Genomic DNA, 11015 nt, shown 5'->3' on the forward strand with positions numbered 1-11015 from the left:
ATTTAGTTTAATCACTTAAAAACATATTTGTCCCGTCTGTCTTTGTCATCTTTGGATCGATAGTGGGGGGAAAAACAAAAATTTCCTTGCAAAATAGAGTTTTATTAATTGTAAATGTACAGGTCTGTGATGTTGCAGCCCTGTGTCTGCATACTGCAGCTTTATTTTTCTCCTAATTCCTCCTGATTTCCTCCTCTCTCAGGTGGTGGATCTCCTCAGTCAGGTGGAGGTTCAGAGGCTCGAGGTGGTCCGAAATGAGGAGGAGCTGACTTTGGCGGGTCAGAGGTCCAGACGGGACCAGGAGGCGCTGCTGGAGGCTCGGGTCCAGCTGGAGAGGCTGGAGGAGCAAATGTCGGAGGTCCAGGAGCAGCTGGACAGCGAGCTGGACAGGAGGAGGGTTCTGGAGGAAGAGAAGGCGAGACTGGAGGAGAGGCTGAACCAGTTCGGAGGGAGGGAGGCCAGTGGCGCTCTGCAGGCTGACGGCCAGAGTGTGAGTGACACAGAATGACACGATACTTACTTTTAAGTGACTTTTAGTGTGTTAGTGCTTTTTCATGTAGTCTTGTGTCATCAGGAGCGTTAAAGCTATTGTTGTTGTCCTAACAGCAGGCCATCTGGCAGAGCGAGTCCACTGATCGCACCAAAGACTGGGTTTTCCAACAGAAGAGTGGAAACGTTCAACCAGGGAGCTCCGGCGCTTCCCCTCACGTAGAAGTCTCCCCAGCAGGCCTCAGCAGCGGCCTGCACCACGGTCCTTGGCGCACGGTTGACAAGATTGTGGGAAAACTTCACCTAATTTCCTCAAAGGTCCGCAGCATGGCCAGCAAGAGCACTGGCAGGTAAACGAAGCAGACGTAGTCGTTGTTTTTACATGAACAGTCGATCAACAGACTGCTTGACTGGGAGAACAACGCTTGACTGTGAATTTTCCATCCGCTTCCCAGAGTTATTTACTGTCTTTTCAGCTTGTTGTTTTGGTTGCAAGGGCCGCAGTTGCACTGTTCAGGTTCACTCTAAGTGATGATTGTACTGTTTCCATAGCAGTTTAAGACTTTATATTGCTGTGAAATAAGTAACAGGATCAAAGAACAGCCAGAAAGTTCTAGCACCAGAATGTCGAAATTGCTTGATTACGTGTGTTTATATGCAACACAAACCAACAGAGCACATGACGTGTTAAACAGCCCGACTGGAAGGAACTGATTCTGAATGTGTCCAATTGTTCTGTGCAGGCTGACTGCAGAGGTCGACAGTGAGGAGCTGTCCTGGGTCCAGTCCGGTGTCGATGAGGTCATCACTATGCTGAAGCAGTCCCCAGGTCTACCCTCTGTCCCCGAGGTCAGCAAATGTTCTCCTTTGGTTTGGATGGTATCACTGTCACATCTGGTTTCGTTGTGTTTACTTTTAATCGTCGATACGCGAAAGAAAAAAGAAAAAAAGTAGGATCAAATTCTTACATGTGAGACACAGATTTCAGTGAAAACCAGAAAACCTCACTGAGCCAGAATCAGCTGCTCATGTCGGTGTTTTGTAAACGACATCTGTTGAGCTTCTACACGTGGCTGTGACTGCTCATCACTCTGTTTTCCTTCAGAGCGCGTCCCTGCTGGCAGGAGGCTCCTCCAGCTCCTCCAACACCCTGACGGAGCGGCTGCTGAGGCAGAACGCCGAGCTGACAGGTTTTGTCAGCCGTCTGACCGAAGAGAAGAATGACCTGAGGAACCACACGCTGCGCTTGGAGGAAGAGCTCCGACGCTATCGGCAGGCCGGACTGGGATCCGGCGACAGCGTGAGTTTAACACCGAAAGACACGTATGGATTAAAACCTGAAGTCTTAGATCAGGAGCCTACAACACTGCTGTGTTTCTGGTATAACCGGTAGTAAATATCTTTAGTAATCTGAGAACTTTGTTTACTGGAGACCTAATATTTGTCTTCCTCAGCAAATGTACATTATAAGTTACATCTTTCGTGCCAAAAAGAAAGAGATTGCTGCATTTTTATTCAATTACATTCTCCTTTAAATGAAACTTAACGCTGATTTTGGGATGTCGTCCTGCAGTCCAGCCGGAGAGGAGTGTCAAAGATGGACTCGGCAGGCATGATGCTCTCTCAGGAGCGGGAAGCCTGGACTCGAGAGAAGCTCCGTCTGGAGAAAGCTTTACATCTGTCTCAGTCCCAGGTGGCCCGACTCAGGGGAGAGATCAGGTCCGACACCCTGCGAGAGATAACCGGGCCTGAGGCTGACAACGCTGCACTGAAGGTCAGCAAAAAGCAACTCAAGAGCCACTTTACATCAACTTGAGGAGCTTCTTTGAGTCACTCACCTGTATTAAATTACCACCAACAGCTAGTAAAACATGAACTAACATTAAACCGCTGTCAAGAAAAGCTAACTTTCTCTCTTCCCTCCTTCTCTGCCACCACTCACAGAGGATGTATGGGAAGTACCTGAGGTCAGAAAGCTTCCGCAAAGCTCTGATCTACCAGAAGAAGTATCTGCTGTTACTGCTGGGCGGCTTCCAGGAGTGTGAAGAAGCCACGCTGTCGCTCTTGTCCAGGATGGGCGGTCGTCCGTCGCTCTCCAGCCTGGAGTCCCTCAGCCAGCGCCGCCGTGGGCTGATGCGCTTCCGCTCTGCCGTCCGAGTCTCTATCGCCCTCTCCAGGTAGGCAGCTGCAAGTCTGGCTGGAGTAGTTTTTATTATGAACAGAGCAGAGATCCTGAAACTGTTTTTGTTCATCCAGAATGCGCTTCCTCGTGAAGCGATGGCACAAGGCGACGGGGATGAGCTCCACAACCTCCTGCGGCATCAACAAGAACGGAACCGGACAGACTTTAGGTAACCGGATCACATCGGGTCTTATGGCTCCTTCATACTGTCAGTTAGAAGTGATTTTGACTCTCATTTTCTTCATTTCTTTCAGGTTCAGAGGTCAGGGACTCGCCGTATCTCCATCCAGGCAGTGTGGAGATGTACAGAGAAAGAGGAAGTGGAGGAGGAGGAGGAGGAGGAGGTGGAGGAGTCCCCAGCAGCAGAGGGAGAAGTGGACGTGAATCCCCCCGATCGGCCGCCTCCTCCACCCACCACAGGTACGAAATCCAGCAGGAGCGCTACAGGAGTTATTATTAAACAGCCTTAATAAAAGGGTTTTTTGATTCGTATAGTTTTAATCAATGAAAGCATCCCTCAGTGCCTGCTTCTGTACATTTATCTATCAAGTAAAGATGAAAATAATAGAAAAAAGCATTAAAAGCTAACAGTGTTTAACTATTTGAGAAGCCAAAAATCCGCCATTTTATCCACTAGAAACACTAACATACACAATCACCGCTGTTTAAAGTGAATTTATAAGCAAATTGGACATGAGTAGACAAAAAGCAGTGTGTTATAAGCATTATATTACATCTAAAACTTGTGTCCGTGTTATTAAATCAGATTTATCACACCAGCAGGTCATTGCTTATAACCGCTTTGATGCAATAACATGAAAACATTAAAAACATTTAAATCAGAAGTGATTTTCATGTGTGTTTGCTGTGCAGGTTCCACATGGCCGGAGACCACGGTCCTCTCACCTGCTCCCACCTGCAGAGCTACGACCCCGACCGGGCGCTCACCGACTACATCTCCAGGCTGGAGGCCCTGCAGAGGAGGCTGGGCAGCGTGACTTCAGGTAGCGCTTACAGTTCACACGCAGAGCAGAGGCCAGGTTAGAGATAGAGGTCCCAACTCGACTCCTTCTGGAGAAACATGATGTACACATGTAATATGTATAGAAGCATAACTGGGTTCCTAATCAGCTGTTTCTTTGTGCACATGACAAAAATATAAGATATCTCCACATGTATTTAACATAATTTTGAGTCAAACCAAACTAACTCACAATATTCTTAACCAGGAAATGCTTAAAGTGATTAAAACACTGGCAGAAGACAAAGGAGTTCTGTGGCTAGTGACACTTATTTTTACAGCAGACATCCGATTTGTCACAGTAGGAACAACACAAGTTCATAAAGGAGGGAAACAACTGGTAAATAGAGTAGAGATTTTAACTACTACATGTCAGCAGGAAACTTCTATGGAATACCGTTTCCGCCAGTGAAAAAATATTTTTAAAAGTCATAATTATGAGATAAAAAAATACTCAATCAATATCAATTTAATTTGTAAATTCAGTCCAAATAAACGTGTTCCTTACCAATTTAAACCCCTAAATGCACATAAAGTTTAATATTTCACCCTCCATTTAGGAGAAACAGCTATTTTAAGGAAAGAACTACAACTTCCAGTGGCGTTATAATACAACGTGATTGGACACACCATGAAATATGTAGTTCTTCTTCTCGTTTACAACTAGGCTTGTGTTTTTGTATTAATAAACTAAAATAAACGGATTGAAGTACTGACAAATGTGCTACTGTTTAAGTATTGCACATGTAGTATGAAATACTTTTTATCTTGTATTTATGACTTTTTATCTGATTATTATGACTTTTTTGTATATTTTTTTCACTGCAGGAAACGGACTTCCATAAACTTCCCCGCTTGATTGCTTACAAAAAGATTTTTAAAAATTTGTAGATCAAAGCCACATTTTTTGTTTAAATTTTTTTTTTACATAATAATCAAAGTTTAAGAATAAAAATGGATGTTTGGGGCATTTAAGTGCTACTGAAGTGAAGATTTTTGAGTCAGACTAGAAGAAAAAACTCACTTTTAAATTATCATTGAAATTTACAGATGCAATGAGACATAAAACACGTAACTTTGTTTTCTTTTAGTTTTTTTTCCCCCCAATAATGTGAAAGAAGATGTGTTATTGAGGCAAAACATCCCAGAATCTCAAAACTGGCCAGTGAATGAAATAACAAAGGTTTTGCCGTTTCGTCTTAATGATGGCAGGAGGCTCTGCTTTGTGCTTTCTCTGCTATAAAAAGTTAATTTGTCTGCCTTAAAAAAAAGACAGGAAGAGTATTTAGTACCGTTTTCTGGAAAATGTCAACAGCAATCACAAAACAGGGAATATGTTACACCAGAGCAGTCACATAATAAACACACATCGTCTCATTCACACACAGATTGTTCATCACTGTACAGTAGCAGCATGTGCAGAAGGCTCATCAGTATCCTATTGTTTGTTCTCTCTGCGTTGTTGTATCTTTAAGCCAAACTGACTGACTTCTGTTTCCCCTGCAGGTGCTTCTTCATATGCTCAATTGCACTTTGGCTTGAGAAGATAGATGCTGACAAGTGAAACTTTGGCTTGAAGAAACTCAGTTGCCTTTTCTCGTGCTGAGCGCTCTGCTGTTTTCTATCATACTGGTGTGGACTGTATCTTTCCATGTGGACCAAAACACATTTTTTTATTAGTGTACGACATGTTGTATTCAGGCTTTTTGTCGCCAGCACTTGAAAAACAGCTATGTTTGTAATTTAATCTGCCTCTCTGTTGTGGATGATCTACAATCATGTATATTTGTCTAATGCTAATTTAAGACTTTGTGATTAATTTATATGTTTGTGTTGTATGGGTGGAGCGTTCTGTAGAGAATGTTTGGGTTTACTGTCGAGGAGGCTGCTATTGGATATCCTACACTACACTGTGTTTTGTTTAGGCTGGACAGACTACAGAGGACATTTGTAGAGAACGTATTTTTGTAAAGCGTAGGAGCTTTGAATTTTCTGGGTATTTTGTCAAAAACTGAAATAAAGAGGACTACATTATTTGAAAGAAGCTTGTACTTCAGTGGCTCTGTTGTGTTTTCTTGGATCCAAATCTAAAATTTTAATAAAGAAGACATTATTATCTATGCCTGTTTGTAAAAAATAGGGGTTTTATCTTTAATAATATCACTGTTTGGGGGCTTTTTTTGTAATTATAAAGGCATAAATTGTTGAACAGTTTTGGTTTGTTTGAAGCTTCTTGAACAACTTTAAAGTACTGAAACTTGCCTGTTAGAATCATAAAACAGTGTTGGTGCTTATTGACAGGATCCAGACATAAAAATCACTTTTAAAAAGCTCTTTATTCAGAGATTAATGGTTGTGCACCCTGTTTGCATTCACTTGAGTGAATGTGAGAGGCTGTGACATGATTAATAGGAAACAAAAGAAGACCTTCATTTCAATCATTTGAATGGAACCTTTTTAGATATGGGATATGGAACATCCATCCATCCGTCATCTCTACACTTTAATCCTCACTAGGGTCACGGGGGGCTGGAGTCTATCCCAGCTGACGAAGGCAGGTTCACCTGGACAGGTAACCAGTCTATCACAGGGCTACACTTAGAGACAGACAACCAAGCACACTCACATTCACACCTACAGACAATTTAGAATCACCAATTAACCTCAGCATGTTTCTGGACTGTGGGAGGAAGCCAGAGAACCTAACTAAACTGTGATTATGTGTATGACCGCTCACGTCTGATGTAAAGACAAGTAGGCTCCCAGCGTTAGTGAGAAATGTTTAGAGTGGAAATCCCTGCATGTGTGACAATAGGTCCTACCAGACACTGATCATTTGTAGGTTGTTACATTCGACAATAGTTGGAAACTGGTTTAATCTGAAATGAAATGAAATAGTTTATTGAATGCAAAATCCCACAAATTCATACTGTAAAAATCAGAATGTGAGACATGTTTATTTGTGAAAGTGTGGTGGTGTCGAAGTAGACAGTAGAATAACAGAAATATTTAAAGCACCAAGCAAGTACCTAAAATATGAGTACTTGAGTAAATGTACTGAGTTACATTTGTCCACTGAGTAAAGTTACAGAAGAAAAACAAAACTTTCCTCGTTTATCGGAGCATCAGCCCACATCATAAACAGGAACAGCTCGTTGTTCCTTCATGGATTTCAATGCAATTTTATTTGTGAGTGTTTGTTGCTATTTCACCACAAGGTCCGTTTAGTAGCTGTTCCAGAGCTTTTGACTGAATCACATGATCTTCCTGTTAACATGGGATTGTTTCCTGAACACTTTCAGGTTCACTTCAGAGCCGTCATATTCAAAAAGTCCTAACAGTGTTCAGGAAAAAAAGAAGCAAAATTTAAACATTTACAGTTTGATTACAGCTAACCAGAGGAGGAAGACCATGTGACTGGACCGAAAGCTTCACATGTGAGAAGGCTACAAACAGACTTGGTGGTGAGATGGTTGTGCAGCTGCTCAAGAAAGAATCTGCAGAATTAAAATAATAAAGTTTACTGGACAACTGTTGCCTTCGTGTAAATCTGGAAAACAGAAACAGTCCAATAGTCCTCCTGGTCTGAACCACAGACACTTAATTCAGTCAACAAACGTGTTTCCATCATCAAGGCACTCGATTAGTTTCATTCTTCTAAAAATTCACATTGTGAATATGAGCATCAGTTCTCAAGTCGGAGTCACACGAACATGTTTTGTCCACTCTGGAAACACAAATATCTAAACATGATGACATTCAGAGTGAGACTCCACAGCAGGAAACAGAAAAGCACAGGTTTGACATTTAGAGTAAAGTGCGTTCAATCTAAATGTTCCTCCTACGAGTCCCATGAAGCTTTGCTTCCAACACTCAGGATGCTTCCTGGTGTTTCTCTGCCCTTCACTGCTTCCTCCTCTTGTATCTGATGACGGGGTTGTGCGGGGTGTGGATCATGGTGGTGTAGTTGATGGTGGGGAAATATCCATCCACCAGGTCAAAGTCGTACAGGCGCAGTAAAGTGGACCAGATGGTTTTGATCTGGACGTAGGCGAAGTTTTCCCCGATGCAGCGATGACGGCCTGGAAAAGAGTTGATTTGATTCATGACTGGTTGGTTGGGGTTCGAGAGATAAAGCTAACGTCATCAGCGACGGAGGAAAGAGCCTGTAGAGGAAAATGTTTCTGCTTACCGGCTCCAAACGGCACGTAGGCGAACTTCTCCCCCGCGGCCGGGTTATCGCCGAGGTAGCGGTCGGGGTTGAACTCAGTCCGCTCCACCCAGGTGTCGTGTAGACGGTGGTTGACGGTCGGGGAGACGCAGACCTGGTGGCCCACGGGGATGGTGTATCCTGCAGCGGTCTGAGAGAGCAAACCAGGAAACACAAATGATTTATATCACATAAGAAAGAATTACACAGAGTGAAAGTTTAAAGATAAAGATCAGAGCAAATGTGCTGACTAAAGCGTCCACTCAGCAGGTGTAGTTACCTGAGGAGAGCGAGCCATCCTCATCATGGTCATGATGGGAGGACGGAGCCGCAGGGTTTCCTTCAAGCAGCGCTCCAACAAGCTGAGATCCTTCAGCTGAAGACGACAACAAGACAGTATGAGGAACTAATCAGGCTTTTTATTCACATCAAAAGATTTCACACCAAGTGTAGCAGCTACTGTCAGCCTGTTTCAAGGATTAAAACTTTTTTCCTGCCTTTATATTTTCAAGACTGTAAATATCAATAAGATGTCAGTATTTCAACTTTCACTTGACATAAATTCAGGGATTTTCCAAACAAAATGTCCCTTGCAGGCGTGACTTTAGTGTATTTTGATCCACTAAGTCTTTAAATGACTTCTCCTTTCTCTAATTTGAACCTCCTGCCTGTGACCCAGAAATGGATCGGAGCGCACCATCCGGAGGTTTTTTCAAATCCTAAAGTGACTATCGAGGAGCGAGGAGGCTTGTAGGAGAAGGTAAGAGCAAAAATGTACAGATATGTCCTTTTGAACACCCTTGATGTATAAAAGACGGCTGGAACATACAAAGCATGCCTGGAGCAGGACTGAAAATGTGTGTATATAATATATATCCCTCTTTTAAAATATATGTTCCTGTTTATTTGTATAGCATAGCTCTTATTTGAATATATAATATATAAAATGTCTGTTGCTCCACTCCTCCTCTCATATCTCTGGTGGGAGGGACTAAAACACCAGGAGAGAAGTCGAGGATGTAAAAACTGAAATCAAATAAGGGATTAATTATTACACCTTCACAGGACTGCTTTTGCAATTGACTCCTACATCCAGCAGGGGGAGTATCTTGGTTTTCTGTCAGCCATGAGCCACAAAAAACTGAGTAAAAATCCATATAGACCTAACTTCATTGCACCTTTTAATACTTATCTGGTAATCAGGTGATCATCCTGACAGTATGTAAAATCATATTACCACTTTAATGGAGCTATAAATCCAGTGACTCCTACCTGGTCAAAGTCCAGCGGAGGCAGGTCTTCTCCACACACGGATCTCTGCTCGGCGAAGCAGCGCTCCTGCAGACTTTTGTCTCTGGCCAGGAAGAAGCCCATCCAGGCGCTGGTGGTGGAGGAGGTGTGCTGCCCAGCCAGGAGCAGACCGATCAGCATCCCCGCAATCTCGTTATCGCTCAGCGGACGTCCGTCTCTGAAGGCAGAGGACGAGCAGTTAAGACGCTTAGACTCTTTTTGTGATTTTCTCTGGTAGTAAAAGTTTCTTTGAGGTCAAACTCCTCTGGCAGTTTAAAACATGGTGCAGCAACACTCAGCTCACTTACAGTTTCTTATAGCTGTATACATAATTTCATGTTCCTGGACTTTGTATTTATGGAGATTTGCAAAGCTTCTTACTTGTAGGTGGCGTCAATGAGCGTCTGCAGGATGTCGTCCACCTTCTCTCCAGAGCTCTTGCGTTTCTGAATCACCTTGAAGAAGATGTTCTTGATCTCCACGTGAGCTCTGTCCCTCTTCCTGAGCACAGAAAACAAACGGAGGGAAATACTTTTACCTCATGCTGAGCAGTTTTTACTTTGTTCTATGGAGAAGTCAGATACTAGTGCACTTTTTGTATTTTCTCTGGCAGTGTATGTCATTTTTTCATAGATGTAACTCTCATCTTCATACTGTGGCAGATGCAGCTCTGACTGTGTGCAGATGTGAGATATAGGTGTAGCAGACCGACCTGAAGCTGGGCAGAGGCAGCCAGCCGGGCAGCAGCCAGGCAGCGTGGCTGAAGCCTCCGTCCAGGTCGGCGTAGAGCTGCGCCACTCGCTCATTCAGCATGCTGCGGATCTCCTTCCCGTGGAGGCAGCTGCTGGCTGTCAGGATGATCAGCTCGGACAGAGCCTCAAACAGGTCTGACGGAGGAGGACGGGCATTTAGTGAGAAGCAGAAACAGCAATGATTCAAAACACACAGACAGAAGGCGAAGATGATAAAAGCTCTGCATAAAACACGAGTCATGTCGTGTTAGAGCGTTCAAGTAGTCAGTAGTAGTGAGATTCTGTTCATTTTTTTCCTACATATATAAGAATTTATTTATATTTTCTACTCATAGGAAAAAATGATCAATATTAATGTTTTTCCACATTCAAACAAATCTGTGCAATATTTGAACTCCTACATGTGGAAGAACGAGTATAACAGCAACAGGATGTGTTTATATTTTTGGTTTATTTGTATTTTTTACTGATGTCCCAACATTTTTGCTTTTCTTTCCTGTACATTCTCCCACTGTGGGATTATTATCTTATGTTTTGCTTAATGCATTCAGATTTTGCAGGTCAAATAAAGCTGCATGACACATTGTAAATTAACCATCTGCAGCAGCTACTCTACAAACCTTTAAAAAAACCTGACTACAGCCGAGACATGTCACCCTAATATTCACATTTTAACCATGTGATGTGTGAAATATGTCTTACTTCTCTCTCCGCTGTCTCCCCATCTCTGGAAATACTCGATGGTCTCCGCCTCGATGATCTTCACATGCTCCTTAAAGTGGGCAATGTTCAGTCCAGTCTTTAGCATCTTCTTTTGTTCCAGGAAGAGCTGTAGCAGATTAAATTAAATTAAACATGTTCTCTGATTTCTGTAATGTAGGCGCTTTCCTTGTCATGACTTTATTGATAAACGTGATCTTAAAGACTCACAGCGTTGGGCACGTCGTAGGCGACTCCTTTTCCAAACACCGGTGTGGTCAGTCTGGAGTAGACGTCCTCTGCGTTCAGGTCTTCGTTCTTGCTGTTGAACAGCAGCATGGCTGCTTCGCTGCCCAGCAGGTAGGTGAAGGT

At 43.1% G+C, this 11015-nt stretch overlaps 2 protein-coding genes across 4 annotated transcripts in view; one reads left to right on the forward strand and one right to left on the reverse strand.

Moving 5' to 3' along the window:
• Positions 1-5743, forward strand: part of akap9 (A kinase (PRKA) anchor protein 9) — a 76372-nt gene extending 70629 nt beyond the window's left edge. For 2 of the 3 annotated variants that reach the window (XM_008290567.1, XM_008290569.1), the window contains 10 exons: positions 203-490; positions 607-839; positions 1233-1338; positions 1595-1789; positions 2063-2263; positions 2434-2666; positions 2746-2840; positions 2926-3091; positions 3545-3675; positions 5199-5743. In XM_008290567.1, coding sequence (XP_008288789.1) covers positions 203-490; positions 607-839; positions 1233-1338; positions 1595-1789; positions 2063-2263; positions 2434-2666; positions 2746-2840; positions 2926-3091; positions 3545-3675; positions 5199-5242 — 1692 coding nt within the window. In that variant the 3' untranslated portion in view covers positions 5243-5743. The remainder of the gene's footprint in view (positions 1-202; positions 491-606; positions 840-1232; positions 1339-1594; positions 1790-2062; positions 2264-2433; positions 2667-2745; positions 2841-2925; positions 3092-3544; positions 3676-5198) is intronic. The other variant, XM_008290568.1, reaches the window with a different exon arrangement.
• Positions 5744-6565: 822 nt separating this feature from the next.
• cyp51 (cytochrome P450, family 51) overlaps positions 6566-11015 on the reverse strand; it is a 5861-nt gene continuing 1411 nt past the window's right edge. The window contains exons 3-10 of the mRNA XM_008290566.1: positions 10875-11015; positions 10647-10773; positions 9905-10079; positions 9574-9693; positions 9175-9370; positions 8183-8278; positions 7885-8053; positions 6566-7774 (exon numbers count right to left, since the gene is read on the reverse strand). The exon at positions 10875-11015 is cut by the window's right edge and continues 6 nt beyond it. Coding sequence (XP_008288788.1) covers positions 7596-7774; positions 7885-8053; positions 8183-8278; positions 9175-9370; positions 9574-9693; positions 9905-10079; positions 10647-10773; positions 10875-11015 — 1203 coding nt within the window. The 3' untranslated portion in view covers positions 6566-7595. The remainder of the gene's footprint in view (positions 7775-7884; positions 8054-8182; positions 8279-9174; positions 9371-9573; positions 9694-9904; positions 10080-10646; positions 10774-10874) is intronic.

This window comes from Stegastes partitus, unplaced genomic scaffold (genome assembly GCF_000690725.1).
Source record: "Stegastes partitus isolate 25-593 unplaced genomic scaffold, Stegastes_partitus-1.0.2 Scaffold684, whole genome shotgun sequence".
NCBI lineage: Eukaryota > Metazoa > Chordata > Actinopteri > Pomacentridae > Stegastes > Stegastes partitus.